Source organism: Drosophila bipectinata, chromosome 3R (assembly GCF_030179905.1).
Source record: "Drosophila bipectinata strain 14024-0381.07 chromosome 3R, DbipHiC1v2, whole genome shotgun sequence".
In the NCBI taxonomy this organism is placed as follows: domain Eukaryota; kingdom Metazoa; phylum Arthropoda; class Insecta; order Diptera; family Drosophilidae; genus Drosophila; species Drosophila bipectinata.
The window spans coordinates 20,046,397-20,067,838 of NC_091739.1; the positions used below are offsets into that span (position 1 = coordinate 20,046,397).

Here is a 21,442-nt window from a genome sequence, read left to right on the forward strand (position 1 = left end):
CTGTGAGGAGAAATGCAGGCAAGGAACACTTTCCAAAATTAATTAAAATAGGAATGAACTGGCAAACGATTTTGGAGCTTCCTTTGGCTACTTGGGAGTAGAAGTTGCGCCGGAAGAGCCGCACATGCCAGTGACAATGGAAAACGTAGCCAGAGGATCAACCAGAAGGGGTTGCTGGGTCAGTTGGGAGTTGGCTGAGAGATAACCGCAAATTAAGGCAAACAACAAGGACAAAGCAGCCCCATAACAACCACGACGACAGCCCGAGTGACACAAGCCGCACTGTGAGTGACTTGACAGCCCCAAAGGGCTGGGCAGTGGAGCCCCCCCTTCCACAGGCACACCCGGCGTATTAGTGATTTATCGATTGTATTCAAATTTTCCGACACATAATGGAGGCGTCAAACGCATTCCAAGCATGCTACTATGCAGCTGCATCCCGGAACACTCCGCCAAGCAGTCAGTACAGATTTGAAGATGCTTCAATGCCAGGGCTTCAGAAGAGCCCCCATCCAATCACAAGTACCGGGTGGCAGAGACGAAGCCCTGAGGACCCGGGCTACTCACATCACTACCGCAGGCACGAGGGCTCACAGGCTCTGAAAGAGGGTTTTAGGATAAGGTTTCGATTCACAAATATACTGCTTAAGTCTAGTTTTGGGTGGAAGGTTAGTAGTTGTCTTATAAATGCCTTAAACCTTATGTATTATCGAAGAGTCGCAGAAGAGAGTCAAAATAAAATTAATTATCCGATTCGAGGGCCCTGCTCGCCTTAAAATTTAATTACCAGCCAAAAGAAGAACTGCGCAAACAATCTCGTGCCCGCTATTATCTATGCAAATATTTCAGCGCCTTCCCGAGGAGGGGAGCTGCTTCCTGCCCCGCCGAGGCAGGGGCAGGCCTGGCGGAATTTCATTCCAATATTTCAAGCGCCCTTCACTCCGCCTGAAAGTTGCAATCCCTGCCCGAGCTGGTGCTCATCCGAGCAGACTTTGCTAAATAAATAAAAAGCCATTGTAGCTCCAGGGTTTGTCCAGACAACCCCGTTAAGTCTTTTTTTAGTTTTTCAGATTAAAGTCGCCCTTTGGCCTCTGGAGTTCTTTAAAGTTTTGGACGCTTTTGCGTGTCTCTTTAAATATTGCATTATTTTTTAAATAATAATAAAGCTCATTCGTTATTCAGTTCCTTGTTTTCCACCCACGATGACGGAATGAAACTTAAAGGGCACTAACAATAGGCTCAGAATGGAGAAAGTTGTTTCATTGGGCTGCGTCAGTGGGGTAGGCCCTGGAGCTCAAGGAGACCAGTATTTGCATACCAATACGTACACAAGTATATTAAAGCGGAACCCTCGGAAATATATTCGAAAATGTCATGCGAATTCCCGCTCAGTGGCTGAGGGACTCCCACATTCCGTAAGGACCCAGGGCCTGGGTCCTTGGGTTTCATTGACGCTGTAAGGAGAGTCCTTTGGCATTTTCCGCTAAACACCCATGAGCCTAAAGTGGCTGAGCTTCAGAGGCTTATAATTGCGGATCCTGTTAACCAAAAAAAGTAAGAGAACGAACGGTAGACCCCTAAGCCCATTATGTGCAGTATTTTTATTGCTCTGGAGGATCTGGAGGACCAAAACCAGCACTCCGCGCTGGGGGACTCACCTTCCGATGGCTGCTTCTGGTCAGGAAACATCCCGTGGTGGCGCTATCACACATTAACTTTGTGGCAGCCAACTTGCCGTATTTGCTCTTGCCGCGCCGAAAGGTTAAGCACCGGAATAAAAGCTGTCTATCGATATGAGTCGATATGTATGGGTTCCTAATTTATATGTTGGGGGCTCCTTTGTTCTTTTGTAAACTTAATTCGCTGTGTGTCGTTCGGTGGTTTGTTTGATTTGTTTCTGTTTTCGAAGTCTTATGTAACGTTTTTGGAGCGTGTTTTGCTGCTCCCGCTCACGTCCCAGGGCTTAGTTCCAATTGTATCGCTTTATTTGGTTTTCGCTTCGTTTCTTCTAGGGGTTATAAGCGCGCGAGAGTTATGACAACTGTGTCTAGGTGTGGGGGCGAGTGTGGGATGTCCTTCTAGTCCGTGGGTGTGGGTGGGCTTTCCTGCCGACTGCCTTTTGTTGCCAACCGAGATATTTATGTTTGCCTTTCACGCTTCACTGCCAATGGCGGCTCTCTATCTTCCCAGAGTGCCGTTTGCCAAATCGCCTCTGAACTTTCTACACAATTGATTTAAACGGCTTTTTAAGTGCGGTCTGAGCCACCCCACTTCCCCTCTCCGACTTTCAGCAGGAAGCCAAGACAGGAAACGGCCCCCCAAGCCGGTGAGAGTAGTTCTTTCTGGCCGTGCAAAAATTTCATTATTTCCCGACAACACACATAATTAAAACTGGCGGCAGCCCTACAACCTTATCCACCTAGCCGGCTCTAGTTGGGTGATTCATTTTAAACCGAAAAGTGGCCCTAGCAGGTCCTCGGCAATTAACTCTAGCCCCCAATCCCACAAAATCCGCCACCGTTTGTCCGAGTATAGCCACAAACATCGCCTCCGGCCATAGACTCACTTCCCGCGCCCTGAAAACGTTCCAGGACGTGACAGCGCAGCACTAACTGCCAAAAATTACATTTCGCAGCTTTGGCAGACAAAGATGAAGCCTCGAATCCCCCAGAGCTGGCTGGGACTACGCGTGGTATACGCAATGTGGCCCCAGTTACGTGGGTTATCCTTGTCGAAGATAATGGCCGCCCTGCCCCGCCCCCTACCGCCTGCCCTGTACTCTTTCCAAGGCAGTCGGGCTGTTGAACCTTGAGTGTGTGCGTCCGTCCCCCGCCACGTGCCCTTTTGTCTTGGCGGGGGTGGGTGTGGGTGTTGTGTTCGGGTGGGGTGGGTGCGAGGGGGCGTGAGCGCGCGCATTTGGCAACAGAAATTTTGTCTGTATATGGGACAGTCAGCTTGGGCTGCTGGTCGCCCCCGTCCCCTCGCAGGAAAAAATAAATAAGTTGTGTAGCGTATACGCAGTGTTGTCTGGCCATAATAGGTTACGTCTCCCTCCCACTCCCACGTGGGCAGATGCTTCTAAAGCTGAATTTTGTGGTTTATTCCGATTTCGACACTGGCACTTGCCATTTAAAGTACCTAGACCTATCTAGGTATCTACTACCTATCTAGAACATAGTTTATGGACGGAGAATTCCCCAAGAGAGTCTGAATCGACGGCCGTTTTCTGAATTATCCGTTTTATTGATTGAGCTTGGCGATTTTACGCGGCATTAAAATTTTAGCGCCGTGGCCCACACGCGCTTCCTCGCCTATTTCCAGAGCCGGCCGATGATTCAGTCTCGGTCGTGGGTCCTCGGCAGGCGCGCGCCTTGGCCGCTCGCGTGGAATAGTATTGAATAAGTTGCTTTTTAATGGGTTTTACTACACGCCACGAGCGCTGCAGGTATGTATGTATAGGCAGTATACACGCCAGCGTTAGCGCCAGCGCCGATGCAAATACTACAACGCAAAGAGGACACCCACACTCGCACACCACACACCACACACCACAACCAAGGAGGACACAGGATGGGGCGCCACGCACGACCTACAGCGATGGACCGACTCGAAACAGCGACGGACGTCCGACGCGCTCAACTGAAACTTGCGTAGTGGAGCCCGGCGGAAAAACTCCGAGCCCGGCAGCCGGAGAGTCGGCAGGCCGGAGCCGAGACCCACGCGCTCTCGGAACTGGAGCAAGCACACAATACACAACACAGGGAAGACAGGCCCACGCCAGCGGGAAACTCGGCCACAAACTCTCTCCCGGCGGGGAGGAACTTTCTGGAGCAAAAGCTCCGAGCCGAGGACGTCGGCTTGGTCGTCCTGGATCGTGGTGTGCGTTTGCGTGCTGAACGCTGAATAGCCCCCTCCTGCGCCCAGTGTGTATGTATTTGAATTATTTAACACGAGCAAATTGACAGTCGGGATTTGGGGACTCTGCCTGACTCGCGCCAGGATGCAGGAGCAGGCCGCCGCTGCTGTGGGTCCGCCGGCATTGCCAGATGAGATTTCTCGCCCCAGCGGTCTTGAACTTGTCTTGGACAAGGGCCCAGACCCCTGATTGATTCGAAACTCACAGATTTAACCATTATTCATGGGAGTTCCCAACCCCTCCACTAAAGTTCCTCTACCAAATACGTCAAAAACATACCTTTGTGTAACCCACTTAATATATCCGAGTTGAATTGGCCCATTTGAACACCCACTTAGGGAAAAATCGAACCCGAAAGCTTGATTTGTCATCGATACTCGAGCAAGAGCTTTCCCCAAGAAGCTCACTTGCCATTCAAGTCCCTGTTAGCCCATTCATCCTTGGACAGGACTCGATGGGCCACTCAAATCATTTTCATTGGATCACTTAGGCCTTCGCGAGACTCCCGCAACACTCGACCCGGCAAAAGCCAGGGCCGAGTGCCAGAAAAAATGCCAATCACGGGACTCGCAGGTCAGGAGACCCAACTCAGTGTCGCTTTTTGAAAGAGGACCGGGCCCAGAGACCCAGCACCGGAGGCGGGAACTTTGCTGGCGTGTCGGACCAACATTATGAGAGATAACGGTTCACAACGACCGGCCAATGTTTGTTTTTTTTTTTAAGGAAAAACGAAACAAAGGCCTGGAAAGCACTCTGAATTATTTAAATACCTGAAACCGGGCCGATGTCACACACAGATGGCACACTTGGCCATTAAAAACGCATTACAATTGATAGGAAGGCCAAAAGCCAGAGATAGGAGTGTGCTCTGGCGTGGGCGGGTGTGAGTGCGGGGGCCACATCATTCATAAAATCCGCACCCCACCCCACCACACTCCACACTCCACTGGCCGGCCGAATGTGGGTCAGGTTGGTTGACCGAGCCGCCAATTCAGCAGCCGCTCCGGCGATCCACCGCCTGCTGACAGGCAACTACTGTCAGGCCCGGTGACGTGCCAAACGAATGCATTTCGCAAAGTGTTTTCCAAGGAGCAGGCGGTGAGCCTCAGCTAGACAAACAGGCCGTCGACGGCCGCGAGCCGACAGGAGTACGACAACACACCACGTAACGTATACGCAGCGTAGACGCCTGCGCGGATAAGGTGCGCGCCACGACTGACTGGGGTGGAGGAGGTTAGGGGTCACCCCCGCTGCTGGCCGGGTCAGGGCACCGAGTTTATCCGTCCGAGTGGACTACGAGGGGGAACTATGTGCCTGCCGGATGCGAGTGGCTAATAACAAACTTCCGGAGAGGAAAAATTCCTGTCACTGGAATTTGTCAAGCGGAGCAAATTGCGTTCGCAGCTCCTACGCGCTGCATGGACGGAACTGAATTCAAAAATGCGAAAATCCTCCCGAAAACTGGTAGCTACCAGGCCAGGCCTATGTCACACACGGCCCCGGCATTTTCGGATGTTCTTTTGCTTATAATACTAGAGATTATGATTAAATTAAATATTCTTAGACAGAGTTAGCTTAGTCTTTAGGTTTAAGTTAGGTACTTGTAGGAGAAAGTAAGATTTTCCAGGAGCTAGACGATTTAGAGTCTAAGCTGTAGGTCAGGTTAGGAGGTCCTAACTAACTCTTAGGGAATTCTGGAAGAGTTGTGGGTATTACATAAGGTGTAAGCCCCTTAGCGGGTTTCACTTCGATTGGCTTGGGAAGTGGAAAGACCGCCACTGACGCCGCACTAAATTGCCTTTTAACTGCCTTCACCGGCAATTAATGCCATTCTCGCTGGCACTTGGCTAATTGCAGCCGCCGTTAACAACTAATCGCACTTGGCGTGGAAATGCCGCATCATCGACGTGTGTACAGTGCACGCCACCCACCTCCGCCCCATCAATCAAACATGAAATGGAATTGGCTGAAAACCGAAGGAGCCTTGGCACCATTGCGACCATGTCTTCGTCTGTTAACGTGTCGTGGCCCAAGGCCTTTGACTTTGTGCTGATGCCCACCTTTGGTACTGCAGCCCTAATACCTAGCACAATAGACGTGTCCTTGCATCCTCATTAGCACAGTAGCCTACTTTTGAGGGGCAATGCACCAGAAGCTACCTGAAGTTCTTACCAAACCGACGTAATCTGTTCTCAAGACCCACTAGTGGCTAGAGAAGGATAACTCCAGAACCACCAGATTAATCATAAAACTTAGAGTTAGGTGGAAGTGTACTTGGAAGGGGGGTGGACAGCATGCATCAGTCAAGTCTGCCCCCAAAAAGTAGGCAACAATATATGAACTCTTTCCGGCTCTGGGCACACTGGAGAAGCGAAACGAAGCCAAACTTTAAAACACTGGAAGCGGCTCTCTCTTCTCGACTACGAAAGCTCCCCAAGAACGAGAGAGAGAGCGAGGCCCGTTAGAAGAGCGACTGGGAGAAAGTGCTCCGCCGCCCACAGCCGAAGCCCCCTCTGGGTCCGTACCCCGCAAAATGCAAAATACGATAAAGCCCTCAAAGAGGGGGGGGGGGGGAGGAGCAGGCAAGTCGGAGAAGGCATGGGACTGAGGGAGCACAGGAGGGCTCCTGCGAACCGTTACGAAAACCCACTGCAAAGCAAACCAAAAATTTCAGCAGCCCAAGGTGAAAAGGTTGGGTGGTGGGTGGTGCAGGGGGTGTCTGTGGGAAGGGGAGGCCTGGAACACGCAAGCCACGACCTATCCACACAACAATCGGGTGTGGGTGTTGGACGCAGCCAGCACTCGGAGCGGGCTGGCTTTTGAGTGGCACTAACCGCTTTTAGTGCACACACACACACATGCGCAGGACACACACACACACAGTCACATGCGGCAAGGATGCTGCACGCTGCAGTAGGTTGTGAGGTTAACTTCGTTTGCGAAAATACAAGCCACATCGCCCCTTCACACTTGGCCGAAAACACTTTGTGGCTCGAACCAACAAGCCCGAGACCCACAAGGCGCTCCAAGACAGATTCATTTGGGAAAGTCGCCATTTTCGCAGCCATTTAGGCCTCTACTCTCAGTGTACAGAGCTTCCTTTGGCAACTGGTCGAGTGGCAGCAGGCAGGCGTCTCTCGGCGAGTTGTTGATGTTTTTACGGTCCAAAAATAAAATGTGTCACACGCAGCAGTGCCACTCAAAGCAGGGCATAGAGCAGGGCTTAGAGCGCAGTCGGCCAACAGCAGAAGTCAGTTGGAACGGACGGCAGCCCATTGTCTTCGCCGCAAGGCCGGGCTGATTCCCGCTCATCACTTTAATGGCCTGCTGCCCTTCTAACGGAAATAATTAAAGTCCTGCTCCTGCGCTCCGCTAGCTGTCAGAATTCTAGGACACCTGCCACCGCGACAGACCCCTCGGGCTGCGAAAAGATACAAACACGTTCGACAGCCCCTCCCCCCACGATGGGGAGGCGCCCCAATGCCCCATTGACAGGCAAATATTCTACGTGCACGCAGCGCAGCGACAGTCTTCGATGGATGTGGAATGCGAGTGCGTCCTGGGTACTATAGTTGAGTAAGACTTTTGCAATTAGGGGCCGAGATGAAGGGCACGTACTGTGAGAAGTGAGTGCTGCCTCTCGGGACTCCCCAGCAGAGGAGGCCAGTGATCCAGTGCTACTGGGATCAGTGAGCAGTTTCCAGACTCTCTTAAAGCCTTAACCATGGCTGGCCGGCTCGCCTTTTTGGCACTCGGAAGCCCTGCCATGATTTAATCAGAGCTATCGCACCGCTTTCCAAGTCAATGCTCCCAAAATGGAGCTTATTAGCCGCCAAGAGGAGGAAACTTTGCGCTGCGTTGGCAGCAATTAAAAACCGCTACACCTGCTGCTGCCAATTAATAGTTTTCAGCGTTTTTCTACTTTTTTCAAGTCATTGGCCAAGTCAAACAAAGGCGAGACGCAGAGATGGGGAAGCCCCACGAGATGCAGCGGAGCAGAAGCGCCCTTTCTGGGAAGAAAACTGCAAGGAAAGCAAGGAGTCGTCGGAGGAGAATGCTGTGCCAGTGTTTGTCCGGAAACTTCCCCCTGCCTGGTATCTTTCGGAACAGAGGGCACTGAGAGAAAATTGTGTATTCTCATCGCAGGTATCTGTACTGTCCTAAAAAGCAGTGCTTGATTTCTCGCCATGCCTCGGTAAGATACATCTCTATCTGCAGCCACAGCTGGGGCAATATCCTTATCTGCATTGAGGGAAAAGTTCTGTGCCTGCTCCGTTTCCTCAGACGCCTTCCAATTGTTGGTCCCTGGCAGCTGCGAGCTGGAGCTTGGAGACTCCAGACTTTGGGTGCCTAAATGCCCGCCATTTATTTGTGAATGGCACTCGGCAGCTCCCCAGAGGGGAATGGGCGATGGGATGCCATCATCCTGCGCCATTTCAGGGCACCAAACGTGCCGCTGCATGGCAAACAAGTTGGAAAACTTTTCCGCAAAGCCTCCAAGAAGCGACCGAGGCCGCAAACTATTTTCATAAACTTTCATTCAGTTTCGCAAGTAATCAGGAAAGCATTTGAGGGCCTGAAAGCAAGTACTTCCTCAATTTATTACGACACTAATCTCCTCTGGAAGCGAGAGTACATCTAGCATTAGGGACGGATCCGCCGGATGGATCGAAATCAGTATCAGTATGAGGTTGTGGGGAACGCATTCGTCATTTAATTTCTCGCGTTTTCATCGGGAAACTTCAATTGCATTTCAAATGCAGGCAATGTGCATTTGTGGCTGCCACTCCACATCGCTCATGCGTCGCGTTGCACATAAATCAAAATAATTTACTGCCTCGCCTGAATGTGGAATTTATTGAAATTCCGCCAACAATGCTAGATACTGCCACTGGAAGCTGTGCCCATTGATGGCAGTGGCAGCCCTCCAGTTCGTAATTCAATATGCTGATTTGAGGCATGCAACTCGATTGGAGTCCCCACTCCACTCGCCCGTTTGGCTGCCACTCAGCACTCGTGCGAGTGCCAATAGAAATGCCAAAGCGACCTGACCAACTTTGCAGCTGATTGCCGGTGCGAGTGCCAAGTGAAAGTCAGCCAGGAGCGGCTCAGCCAGGCCGGAACAGCCTGGCAAGTATTGGCATCCAAAGTTTGGTGTTCTCCCCCCGACCCCCGGCAGCGGCACCCTTATTTCAATTAAAAATTGTTCAACAAATCAATTTACCCGGCCTGACGCAAAACTGATTAAAGCAAACACGCGGTCGGGGCGAAGAAATGCAATTAGAGGGAAGCCCCTTTCGAGTTGGCTTACCCGTTCTGATCCAGGACCCGGGGGGCGATCTAGATGGCAGCCAGCCTCTTCTTCTGTTCGGGGGAGCTTCCGCAGCGGCGGGTAAATTAATTTATTTGTTCAACTTTCCGATGTCAGGGAGCCAAAGTCAAAGTTTTGCGGCGCGGCCAAAAGAAAAATAGTCAACTATAACTATAAGGAACAGTGCGCCGGGCGTGGCTTGCACCCGGGTCCTGGTCCCGAGACTCTTCTGCGGGGACTTTATCATAAAGTTTATCCAAGGACTGCACGGAGAAAAACAAGTACCAGAAGCATTAATTATGGCCATTTTTCACAGCAATCCTTAAATATGGACCCATTTCATCCCATCCTATGGAAGGATATGGACCCAGGAACACCCTCCCGACCCCCGACCAAGCATAGAAACAGGAGCATCGACGTCTTGCTCCGTTGAGTGCCTAATGAAGGTGCCAGACAGGTTGGGAGCAGTCGAGCAAGTACTCTTATCCGTTTCAGTGGCTCCGAGACGGGACTCAATCACATTACGAGGACCACCACCCGATTAAACCCCTTGTCCACCCCAATTACTGGCCATTCAATCGGGAGTTTATTTAAAAAATTGCATCAACAGTGCGGTGACTTTGATTAAGCCGGCATGGAGGACTCCTCTCCAGCTGCGCGAGTGTCTGGTAATTGAATTCAGAACCGCATGCGAGTATCGCTTGCATTAAAATTGCGGAAGCAGGATGAGTATTTTGCATGTAAACACCACCCACCGCCAGCCCTACCATCCTTCCAGCTGCCTTCCCCTCATACGCGGTGTCACTCACAAGCAGCATCGGGGAAAATCAGGTTTTGCAATTAGGCCTTCATTGAAGTTCGGGGTATATATATTCAATTATTGTGGCAACCACAGAGGAGGTGTGGGCAGGCCGTAGAGCCCCCGGTTGAATCATGTTCTAAAGATAATAGGGCATTGCGAGAAGAGAACATCCACTCACCTTTCTACGTCCACAACAAAGCATTCTTCGCACACGCGAATTTCCAGTAGCCGCTTTTAATCGAGTAAACTTCTTCTTCCACTGCATTTATTAGTGGGGATCCGGTTGGGGAGTATCCTTCTGCGCGCCGCCTGTGGGGTGGTGGGGGTTCGTTTGAAGGCAACTCGTTAATTGCCCGCTCGGTTGACTTCTCTTCCAAACCGAGTTGGATTCGATGGCATGTGGTTGTATGCTGAACACGTTCCGATTAGTTGGATTCTTACAAAAATACGGTATAAAAATGCAAGTTCGATTTATTCGTTGCTCGTTGTGGGTTCCTGGAAGAATACAAGGTGTATGATGAGTGGTATTCTCTTTAAATGGAGACTTGTCTTTATTTAAAGTATCCCATTCTAACTAATATTTAGTTACTAGTCCTATTTCTCCATCTTTTCATATATTCATATCCTGAAGGAGTTCCCTGTGGGTCGGTGGGTGTGTCACCTAATGAGGCTTACAGTTCCCGAGCCTGAAGCCACGGGCCTGACATGTGTGTCATATCAGACCCTTGGACAACTTTCCCTAACCATCCCTTGAAATCACCCATAAATACACTCACAGCAAGTATCCTTAAAGCGTTAATTTCCACTTTTTAGTTAAAATAAGGTAACTGGCTGGTGCTCTGAGATAATGGCTGAAAGATTTGCAACATTTGAATAAAGGATCTAAGCAAAAGTCCTTAGAAGACCGACAATCGCGGTGCAAGAGTGAAAAGAAACAATTTAATTTTCCTGATTCTGCTCAGCATTGTTAACAAAACACAAGCCAACACTTTTAAATCCCGTGCCAAGGCCTCGGTGCAGATCCTGGCCAGCGAACAAAGCGACGCCCTGGTATCCTTGCGAATGCTGGATATAATTTTTAATTAAAAACATTTTGCAGGGCTTTGGACGAGAAGGGTTGAGGGGGAAAGGATTGTTTACATGAAATGCAACTGCTAAGAGCGTGTGGGGGTGTTTAGATAAAGCCCCACAGCTCCAGATACACAACTAAAGCAGCAGGAATACATTCCTAAAGGGAGCTTAAAGACTGACTGGTTTTGGTGTGAAATTTCTAGTTTGAATATTCATTTTAAATAAACTCTCTACTAATTTATAGAGCCACTAGTCATTAGTCATTACTTTGTATCTTATCTCTGGCTAGTGATGAGGAACACTGTCCATCATCGCATGTAATGTAATAGGCATCTGAGGGTGGGCCGAGGGTGGAGCTACTTCCGGCACTTTCCCACGACTCCAACTGAGGTTTGTGCAGCTTCTGGAATAAAAAACCTTTGTCTGGACTGACTAGAGTCCTGCACAGAACAACTGGCAAGGAATGTCCTTATGCAAATGTGAGTGTTTAATGGCCCACATCTGTGTCACTGGCAACTAGCTCCTCTTCAGGGGAGGCTGCTTCAGGCAGCTCAAGGGTTTGGAAGACCGAACCAGCCGATTTTAAACTAAAATACAGTTTCGAAAATAATACTTTATTCCAAGGTATGCAGAAAACACACTTCCCAGCAATGCGTGAGTTAGATGCTGCACGATTCAGATGCACGACTTGCAACATGGAGATACAAGATACTTCCTGTCACAGCAGCAAGGACAGAGTACAGCAATCCACAACGAAATGGGTGTCGAGTTGGGGGTCTGTGCTACAACAACAGGGTGGGAGCAACAACCACTACGGGGGGGACGGCGGGGACACCATTGCAGGTCACTAGTCTCCATCTGCCGGGGACGTTGGCTAGGCGCGCATAATATGTGTTATAATGACATCATAACTTCTGCCGCCATGAATTCCCATGTCCCATGTACATGCAAGTCGTTTTTAGAAGACTCGTAAGTGTCAAAGCCCCGCCCCCAGCCATTTGGGCGGCAAGTATTGCAAGCCATTTGTCAAACAATAAAAAAGGGAAGATTCTTCCACAGAATTGGATTTGGGGAAAAAGTTAAGGGCCACAGCCCAGGGGGGGACATGGTTTAAACTTGGTTTTGGGTTTCCACATCGAAGAGAGCCTTCTAATAGTTATCCTTTAAAGTTGAAGAACCTTTAAATGAAACCCTAACACTCTTGTCCTTTTCCACGCGGAATCAGCTATGTATTCTCAGGGTATCCTTCATAAAAGTTGGACCATACTCGCCACTCGGACCATAGGAACCGGAAAAACGGGGAGTACCAGCGAGGTTTTATCTAATTAGTGAGTTGCAGATTCCGAAAGGATGGAACTGCGGTTGCAGGGCCACTGCACCCCACAAAGTGGGCTTAAGCGGATCAAATGAAGCAGTATAATTAGGTCTTCGGGTTCTGCAAAGGATAAAGGTGCATGGTCTGGAACAAAGTCCGGTCCCACATTAATGGCGGTTTAGGTTTTCCACAAAAATAACCTTAGATGCGACTGGCTTGTTGCCCCACACTGAGCCTCCACCGGGTTGCTTGAAAATTGGAGCAAAGCTCTTAGCTTCAAGGGTAGTTTGGGGCCTCTCTGGGGAACTAGGGAAGAGGGGAGGCGCCGCGGAGGAGCGGCAGTGAAAAAGGACACGAAACATTTCTGATTGTTAATGCCGTGGTTAATGTTTTGTTTTGAGTCCTTCCCCTCCGTGCTTATTGTCCCTTTCAGGTTTCGCAAGTCGGTTTCCTCCAAAAACAGAGTGGCTTGGGGCTGGGGACTTCAAGTCCTTTGATGCTGGGGAGCAGTCACCGCAAGACATTTGATTTCTCGACGGCTGCGTATTGTTTTGACGAAATGCTGCGCCTGGATTAGGGAACTGCCTTCCTCTTTAATTAAAACCCGTATATATACAGCATTTCCGGGGGGCCTGTAGCGAAGGACTCTTCTAGGGATAGTGAGGGCCCGTGGTTGGCCCTTCAAGAGTAAAATAAACCTTCTTCAGTACTTGGATGTTGCGAACGGAGTCTCACCTGCAGTTTGGAGCAGGAACTGGCGCCCGACGCTCGACGTTCTTCCTTCAATCCGTGCCAGCGGCCGCCCGAGTTATGAAAACATGAGATCACAAATTGCGAATGACAACAACTTGGTGGCAGCGGGAGGAGCAGGAGCCGGACCCGGAGCAGGAGCCGATTAGACGGAGGAGGAAAAGTTGTAAGTGGGCCGCTGTAATGTGGAGGATGCACTCGCTCTCTCGCTCTCTGGGCCGCAGCTAGTCCACTCTTTGCAGTGGCGCTGGCCTGCTCGTATACTTAATAGTTGTAGCTCCGATTTGGGTTTTCCTTCCGCCGATGCTGCGGCAGTGAGATAACTCTAAATGCACAAATGCCGAGATGCGAGGCTGGTGGCTACGTTGTGGTCCTTGAAGCTGGTGAAGATAAATAGCTGGTTCGGTGGTCATTGACTTGAAAGTACATCCTTGCATCCTTTGCTGCGCTTCCTCTCTCCTCGCGTTCGTTGCGTTTCGTTGCCCGTTGGGTTTCACAAATTGGTGCCGACCGCAGCAGTCGCTTTTTTGCTGCGGCTTTTTTTTCGCAATTTATGAGTTAATTTCAGCATGTTTCGAGGGAAAAGCTGCCACTACTTGTATACAGCGCCAGGCGCTTATCTTGCCCAAATTGATTTTTGGCCGAGTATCGCTTTGGGCCGATGGGGGACGACGAGTGAGAGTGCGCGCGGGTGAGTGCGGGTGCGGGTGCGGGTGCGGAGAGGCCAGCAGCGGAATGCGAACTCCGTCCGTGTGCCAGCACGAAGCTTTCACAACTATGCGAATTTCCTGCGTACGAATTTCAGTATAATAAAATATCCTGTTCCGTTCACCAGAAGAGAAAGAGCCCCTGAGTCGAGTTCCTGCGCCGACGCCGCGAATTTGGAGCAACTCACTCACACCAGGGCAGAACACCCACCACTTGCGGGCTCTTCCCAGCTCCCACTCACTCCACCACTCGGTGTACTCGGTACTCGGTAGCCTTTTTTTTCCACTTTTCTGCGGCGTTACTGGTCCGCGTTTTTTCGCTTTTCCACCGCACTTTCCTTGTGTTTTCCACTACTTAAGCTGCACTTTAGGCCTGGCGCGTCTTTTTTTCGTTTTTTTCAAGCCGCAACTCCAGTTTTCTTGGCTTTGATTCACCCACAAAATGGATTCCTGCAGAGCAACAACGGTCACCAGCGAACGACGAGAGAAAAATGCAGCTTGAAAATGCAGGAAGAAAGTACGACAGGACGCGCATGCGCGAGAAAAGCTAGTGTTGCTAGATGCGAAAATATGCAGTTTCAAAAGTTTAGATGGAACTTAGGGCTTTATTTATACATATTTATAAATAAATATTCAACTTTTAACATCAAAACGATTTAAAATTAAATTATATAAGTGGACTAAGAGTCGAACTTTATATTTTGTGGTAATTTAGGGGAAATTTGCTTAATATGTATATATGGTGGAGGGCACTAAATTCCAAAACTGCTCCCATTTTAAATCAAAAGTTTTAATTAACGTACGCATAACACTTTTGAAATTAATAAAATACCATCATGTAAAATTCATGAATCTTGACGTTTCACGAGTTAGTATTTCTTGAAATAGTTGGCAGCACCAATATAAATTTTTGAAAAGCGCGGGTATTATGCAACACTAATGAAAGTTCTTCTGTTTCAAAATTAAACTTATTCAGTAAAATAATTTTAAAAATACCAAAAAACGCTTTATGTACATTGCACTACGTTTTTATATAAGTACAAGTATTTGACCCAGCGCCGATCATCGTTCAAAGTGCATTGAACTCATATTAGACGTTGTCCAGCACTGACAACTTTCCGGCTCTCACTGTTTTGCAAGTGCAATATTTTTCGAAGAAAATAGTCAATAATGTTTCATCATAACACAAAACTATGCCGGCTGGCCAGTAAGTAAATGAATTCATTGTGTTTATGTTACTACCGCCCCCGCTCTGCAGCTAACGTGGCCGCAAATGTGCGCCGCTTGAGCGGCCAGCAACCGAAGACTGCAATTCTAATGCTCAACATGGGAGGCCCTCAGCACACGGATCAGGTGCACGACTACCTGCTCCGCATTATGACCGACCGTGATATGATCCAGCTGCCCGTGCAGAGCCGCCTAGGACCGTGGATCGCACAACGGCGAACTCCCGAGGTGCAGAAGAAGTACAAGGAGATCGGTGGCGGGTCACCGATCCTCAAATGGACAGAGCTGCAGGGACAACTTATGTGCGAAAGGCTGGACAAGATCTCCCCGGAAACGGCGCCGCATAAGCACTATGTGGGCTTTCGCTACGTGAATCCTCTGACGGAAAACACGCTGGCGGAAATCGAAAAGTGAGTGATGTAAACTTGAAGTATCGATTGAAATGCGAAGCATGCTTTGGTTTCATCGCCGCTCCTTCGACATCGTCATAACAATGTGCTAATTTCCACCTGTCATTTTCAGAGACAAGCCAGAGCGCGTAGTGCTCTTCTCACAGTACCCACAGTACAGCTGTGCCACTTCTGGGTCAAGCTTCAATTCCATCTTTACCCACTACAAACAGAAGTAACTATCCAAGGGCTTACATGTTTCAAAATACTTATGGCTCCCTACCTTTCCAAAGCAACCCACCATCGAACATCAAATGGAGCGTCATCGACCGCTGGGGCACCCACCCGCTTCTGGTCAAGACATTCGCCCAGCGAATCCGAGACGAGCTGGCCAAGTTCGTTGAGACAAAGCGCAACGATGTGGTCATTCTCTTCACGGCCCACTCCCTGCCTCTAAAGGCCGTTAGCCGTGGCGATGCGTATCCTTCGGAGATTGGAGCTAGTGTTCACATGGTTATGCAGGAACTAGGCCAAACCAATCCCTACAGTCTGGCCTGGCAGTCGAAAGTCGGACCTCTGCCTTGGCTAGCTCCAGCTACGGATGACGCTATTAAGGTATGTCTCCCAATCCAAAACGAAGAATGGTTTTAAAAAAATATATATTTCTCAGGGCTACGTGAAGCAGGGCCTGAAGAACTTCATCCTGGTACCCATTGCCTTTGTGAACGAGCACATTGAAACCCTGCACGAACTGGACATCGAGTACTGCGACGAGCTGGCCAAAGAGGTCGGCGTGGAGGAAATCCGACGAGCGGCAGCCCCCAACGACCACCCACTGTTCATCAGTGCCCTGAGCGACATTGTGTCGGATCACCTGAAGTCTCAACAGGCTGTCAACCCCAAATTCCTCATGCGGTGTCCGATGTGCACCAACCCAAAGTGCCGGGAGAGTAAGAAGTGGTACCAGCAACTCTGCTCCCAATAGACCCCCTCTCCCCGCGATCTAATCGACGAAAGGTGATTCATGGGCTCCAGCTCCGCGTTTAGTTTTAACGGGTACGGCTTTTCACACTAGCTTCTATTGGTTTTCCATCGGCAATAAAAATACAGAAAGATTCACACCACCTATATTGATTAATGAATCGACAGAATTTTCATATCATTGGATGACGTCAAAAAACACAGTCACTATGATAAGGCTTCCAAGGGAAATATCTGGCTTCTTTCATGGAGGCATCATTACACAAGATTTCGTCTTGTACTCCATTTAAACTTCTTTGTCCAGGAGGATCAGCTCCTCGTGACTAGAAGTCATGGTAAAAATAGTTTTCTATGAAGGCCATTACTTCATGCCCCCCTTCACTAATATACCCCGAGGCGTTACGAGGTGCTGGGTATTTTTACGACCACAACAAACAGCTCCAAGTGCTCCTCTCTGGCGCTCGCTCTCCGGCCTCACCGTGCTCTCCGCACGTGCGCTGCCTTGGTATTTTTTTTAGCAGAACAGCTGTTCCGTGACTTTCAGTGTTATTTGAGTTTATATTTCTGTTGCTCGCGTTTGAAATAGTTCTGAGTCGTGTTCAAATGGCCAAAGAAATTGGACAAAGGCGGACACGCTTTTCCCCACCTGCCCCCAGAGAAATTAGCATTTCGCATCCTGCAACAGGCTGTGCCATCTTCGAAGTCCAGAGCAAAGACATTGCATAAGAGGCTTTCAATTTTTCATCACAAGTCGAAACTGAAACCGAGAATCGGAAGTTCGACTTTGTATCCACACTCCCAGGGATCCCACGAAAGCATCGCAATTGATTGGGGCCTTCGATTTCCAATTCCCGCAGACTTTTGCCAATTAAGCCGTGATCTGGCGAATTGACTTGTCAACCAAAGGCACCACTTGCAAGGTGTAGCCCAATTTAGCCCACGAATCCCATCGTACTGCCCCACAGTAGTCGGAATCATCCGAATCTAATCGCCGGCAAAGATCATAAATTAATTCGAAGAGTACGCAACTACGACCCGCGAGCATGAGCAGGAACCACAAAACCCGCCGCGGAGGAGCTGGTGGCTCTCCGGCGGGGCCAGTCTACGGGGTGATCTCGACGTTGGACGACGCCGCTCCAAATCCCGCGGAGTTTGCCAGGTAAGGCTTATATTTCGCTGACGGGTTTTAAATCGCCCCCGGCCGTGAGAGCCAAACCGGTTTTTATTTCGGCTTAAAGCTCCGCTTCTGACCCCTTGGGACCCCTAACCCCCAAAGAAATGGACCTACTTAAAGTCGATATATAACCCCTGACGTAGTAGCTGTAGCTTCGTTGTCAAAGGGCGCAGAAAGATAAAACCGAAATGTTTCTCATAGTTTGGTTCTCGGACACTTTTTCGTGTTTATATTTCACAAATATCTTAAATTTTATCTTTCACACGAAGTGGCAGGTAGGGATATCCCAAATAGGGGGCCTGGAGGATTCCGATTGCAACTCTTATCGCCTTCAGCCAGATACGTGCCGACACTTGACTCCCAATGGGCGTAAATTAATTGAATTACCAGATTAGATGGGGATAGTATGTGACCGCCGGCACACCTTCCCTATCTCTCGGATGCCAGATTAGCACACAGATATATCCAATCAATTAGTTTGCGGAGGTTCCATCGTCCGTAGGCAGATTAGGCCATTATCGTGGGATAATTGTTTTGATTCTTATTTTATTACACTATTTTGAACTACTTTCCGATGGTTGCTGTCTATGGACTTGGGGTTATCTACGATATGGGGGTTAGTAAGCAATGACTTTCCCACATCATAAATCGTTAGTTTGTGAGGAGCCCAATGCTTTGGAGAACCGCAGAACCTCCTTAATCGCATTCGTCGGTTATCTGTCCAGAAGACAGACATAATGAACCGTAAATGCCTCCACAGGCCTGATAATGGGTTTTTGGGCTTATCTGAAACATTGGGCTGTTAAACTTTTCTTACTTCGGAGTGTAAAACTGGCAAATGACAGTCTACAATGTTGCTAAATTATATTGACTATTTAATGGGAGGTGCTATACAGGATTCCTATTTGTCTCCGAACTGAAACGATCCTCTTTTCCTCCGCAGATGTGCCTCCGCCGACCAGAAAAAGAGCGAACTAAGCCTGTTTCTCAACTGGGGAAGCCCTCAACAAAAGCACACACAAATCATGGGCGCAGCACTGCGCAACCGCAGCTGGGTTGTGGACCTGCTGGCGATCTTCTTCGGGATCGGCACTTGGCTGGGCGTGAACGGCACCTTCATCCAACTGCCGCTCCTGGTGAACGAGGCGCCGGAGGGCTGGAGCCTGCCCTCGTACCTGAGCCTGATGGTGCAGATCGGCAACCTGGGACCGCTGCTCTACACGGCCATCCAGAAGTATTCCCCCAAGAAGCTGAATGATGGCTGGACCATCCATGGAGTGCTCTTAGTGGGGGCCCTCTCTTGCCTGCTCACAGCATTCTTCTACAACCGCACTGCCCCGGTGGGCGGCACAGACCACAGCCTGGCGCTCTTTGTGCTGACCTGCTTTACGGCCCTGAACGCCTGCACCAGCTCCGTGCTCTTTATGCCCTACATGGGCCGCTTCAAGGAACAGTACATGGTCACCTACTTCATTGGCGAGGGCTTGAGTGGCCTGCTGCCGAGCGTCACAGCCCTGGTCCAGGGCATCGGCGAGAGTGGGGAGTGCATCTTGGTGAATGTGACGGAATCCGGGGAAGAGATCTACGAGCTGCAGAAGTCGCCGCCGCGCTTCGACACCCGTGTCTTCTTCCTGATCCTCTTCGGGCTGATGGTGCTCAGCTATGTGGGCTACACTCTCCTGAACGCCCTTCCACTGGCTAGGAGGGAGTACGCCCAGGTGACCGTCAGCGAGGGAAACAAATATGTCTACGGGGAGGCGGACCGGGATGCCAATCAGCCCGCCCAAGTGGAGAAACTCACCAAGGGCCAGTACACGTACATGCTGCTCTTGATGGGCGCCATTTCTCTGTTCAGCAACGGAATGTTTGGCAGCATTCAGTCCTACTCCAGTGCTCCTTACGGATCCAAAGCCTACCACTTGTCAGCCACGCTCAGTGTGATCGCCAACCCGGTGGCATGTTTCATGGCCATGTTCCTGCACTTCACATCGCTGCGACTGATAACCGTGCTCTCTGTCCTGGCGGGTCTCCTGACCAGCTATGTCTTCACTACGGCAGCCCTAAGTCCTTTGCCGCCACTCCACGACCAGACAGTCGGGGCCGTGCTAGTGGTTACCGCCTGGACCCTCCTCGTGGGGATCGTCAGCTACACGAAGCTGGGTATTACCACGGTGATGCGGGCCCAGGGCGGCCAGTCCCTGGTCTGGGTAGGCGCTATCACGCAGCTCGGCTCGGCCATCGGGTCGGTGTCCATCTTCTTCGCCATCAACTACTCGAACCTGTTCCAGGATGCACCATCGGGCTGTTGACCTCGGAACATGGTTTGGGTTCAGCTTAGTGTGATATTCCACCTCTATCGTCAGCTGGCACCTCAACGGGGACTAGCTCTTGGATTTTGTATGCCTTTACTGTCCATTATCGGTCGCAGATGACAGCAGTTGAAGCATTTACCTCTACACGATTTTAGGACGTTAGGAATCCTTACTTAGGAGCAGTGACAAATAACTATTTTCGAAATAAAAGACAGGAAAACGCGATGTAATGAATTCTAACTATAGATTTAGAGAAAATATATTCTGAAAACCATAAAGGCAACGTTCCTACACTTTCCACCACAAATACCTTTTAATTTTTCCAAAAATAAAGTCGAAAGTTCGGTTTATAAAATATTGTATTATTTTCAATAAACGGACTATTTTTTAGTCCTCCAGGACGTGTGGATCCTTTTAATATGGTAATCTTTAGAACTGAAAATTTTTCAATATCCAATCAATGCCGACTTTAGTATTTTTCAGTGGGAAACCTCTTTCGGTTCTGGTGTTGCGCCTGTTCCGGAAGACACCTCGGTTAGCTCCACTTCGCTGTCGACATCGCCCTCGTATCCGGAGTTGGTTTTTGAAGCTACGATCTTCGGTTTGTCCGGCCCTGGAGCACTGGCTTCCTCCTCCACGGTGCTCCGGCTGCTAAAGCAATCGGTGAAATAACGACAGGTGTCGCCCTGCTTGGCAGAACCCTCCCCCAGGACCTTGTTGAAGGCCTCGATCTTCTCCCGCAGACTGCGACTGGCACTGGGGCACCCGATCAGTTGGCTGGGGTGAGGGGAGGACCGCGGCGACTCGCGGCCAGCACTATCCAGAAAGGCCGACACTTTCTCCAGAGACTCTCGGGCATGCTTGAAACTCATCATGCTCTCGCGGAGCAGCTGGCTCTCGTTCAGATTCTCGAACTCGGTTATGAGACTGCGGATTTCGGAGACGTCCGTGGGCAAGCTGATGAACCCCACCGCAGGATTCTGGGTCGCATTCACAGTCTCGAATCCCATTATCAGACGCCGGATCTTTGTAACTTGGGTCGGAGAGCTTGTGCGTGCCACTTGCATCATGTTGGCCACGTCTCCCAAGTCCTTAAGCAGCTGCACCGACGACTGGGCCACCTCCTGGTGCTGCTGGATGCTGGACCTCAGGCGCTCCCGAAGGCCGTACAGGTAGGCGCTCATCCGATGCATCTGCTCCTTCTCATCGACATCGTCTAGGAATACTAGTTTAAAAATATTTAATAAAATATTGTCTCAAGAAAGACCCGAGCATATTTTTACCAGGTATAGCCTCCTGTTGGGTGTCCGGTTGGGCGGTATCGTTGGACATTTTCCTCCACAAGCAGATCTAATTTTAAAACCGAATGAAACTAGGGATTTTTTTTGAATTTGTGTTAGTTTTTAATGGAAAACTCATTGGTGACTGGGTCTGGAAAGGATTACATTTAGAAGGCATTAAATTCTTTCTGAGCATTCCAAAAGGGG

General features: G+C 49.7%; 4 protein-coding genes across 16 annotated transcripts in view; 2 read left to right on the forward strand and 2 right to left on the reverse strand.

Annotated features, from left to right (window-relative positions):
* The window catches only part of RhoGAP100F (Rho GTPase activating protein at 100F), a 30,889-nt gene extending 16,469 nt beyond the window's left edge, over positions 1–14,420 (reverse strand). For 3 of the 11 annotated variants that reach the window (XM_017245027.3, XM_043211610.2, XM_017245010.3), the window contains exons 1-2: positions 13,151–14,409; positions 10,208–10,524 (exon numbers count right to left, since the gene is read on the reverse strand). In XM_017245027.3, the coding sequence (XP_017100516.2) occupies positions 10,208–10,294 (87 nt within the window). In that variant the 5' untranslated portion in view covers positions 10,295–10,524; positions 13,151–14,409. Of the gene's footprint in view, positions 1–1,658; positions 2,009–3,593; positions 3,643–10,207; positions 10,525–13,150 lie in introns of those variants that run through there. The other 8 variants (XM_017245062.3, XM_017245053.3, XM_017245035.3 and 5 more) reach the window with 6 other exon arrangements.
* A 500-nt stretch (positions 14,421–14,920) lies between these two features.
* Positions 14,921–16,630, forward strand: FeCH (ferrochelatase, mitochondrial). The gene is made up of 5 exons (XM_017244392.3): positions 14,921–15,079; positions 15,131–15,509; positions 15,622–15,723; positions 15,782–16,103; positions 16,159–16,630. The coding sequence occupies exons 1-5, from the start codon at positions 15,043–15,045 to the stop codon at positions 16,471–16,473; spliced, it is 1,155 nt and encodes a 384-aa protein (XP_017099881.2). The 5' UTR covers positions 14,921–15,042; the 3' UTR covers positions 16,474–16,630.
* Positions 16,631–16,999: 369 nt separating this feature from the next.
* Rift (Riboflavin transporter) lies at positions 17,000–20,180 on the forward strand. 3 transcript variants are annotated; one of them, XM_017244370.3, is made up of 2 exons: positions 17,000–17,628; positions 18,587–20,180. In XM_017244370.3, exons 1-2 carry the CDS (start codon positions 17,513–17,515, stop codon positions 19,950–19,952), a joined length of 1,482 nt encoding a protein of 493 aa, XP_017099859.2. In that variant the 5' UTR covers positions 17,000–17,512; the 3' UTR covers positions 19,953–20,180. The 3 variants fall into 3 exon arrangements, with proteins under 3 accessions (XP_017099859.2, XP_070137352.1, XP_070137351.1); XM_070281251.1 differs by lacking the exon at positions 17,000–17,628 and adding an exon at positions 17,814–17,918; XM_070281250.1 differs by lacking the exon at positions 17,000–17,628 and adding an exon at positions 17,978–18,259.
* A 116-nt stretch (positions 20,181–20,296) lies between these two features.
* LOC108127366 (uncharacterized) lies at positions 20,297–21,435 on the reverse strand. Its single transcript, XM_017244419.3, has 2 exons — positions 21,239–21,435; positions 20,297–21,180 (listed from the first exon to the last, which is right to left on the reverse strand). The coding sequence occupies exons 1-2, from the start codon at positions 21,285–21,287 to the stop codon at positions 20,435–20,437; spliced, it is 795 nt and encodes a 264-aa protein (XP_017099908.2). The 5' UTR covers positions 21,288–21,435; the 3' UTR covers positions 20,297–20,434.
* Between the last annotated feature and the right edge of the window lie 7 nt (positions 21,436–21,442).

Excerpts from the sequence above, each read along its gene's own strand:
- FeCH (XM_017244392.3), top strand. The coding sequence starts at position 15,043 with ATGTTTCATCATAACACAAAACTATGCCGGCTGGCCA. Across the intron at positions 15,080-15,130 it reads AAAACTATGCCGGCTGGCCA|CTAACGTGGCCGCAAATGTG; the intron begins GTAAGTAAATGA and ends CCCGCTCTGCAG. Across the intron at positions 15,724-15,781 it reads TTTACCCACTACAAACAGAA|CAACCCACCATCGAACATCA; the intron begins GTAACTATCCAA and ends ACCTTTCCAAAG.
- Rift (XM_017244370.3), top strand. The coding sequence starts at position 17,513 with ATGAGCAGGAACCACAAAACCCGCCGCGGAGGAGCTGGTGGCTCTCCG. Across the intron at positions 17,629-18,586 it reads AATCCCGCGGAGTTTGCCAG|ATGTGCCTCCGCCGACCAGA; the intron begins GTAAGGCTTATA and ends TTTCCTCCGCAG.
- LOC108127366 (XM_017244419.3), bottom strand. The coding sequence starts at position 21,287 with ATGTCCAACGATACCGCCCAACCGGACACCCAACAGGAGGCTATACCT. Across the intron at positions 21,181-21,238 it reads CCAACAGGAGGCTATACCTG|TATTCCTAGACGATGTCGAT; the intron begins GTAAAAATATGC and ends TTTTTAAACTAG.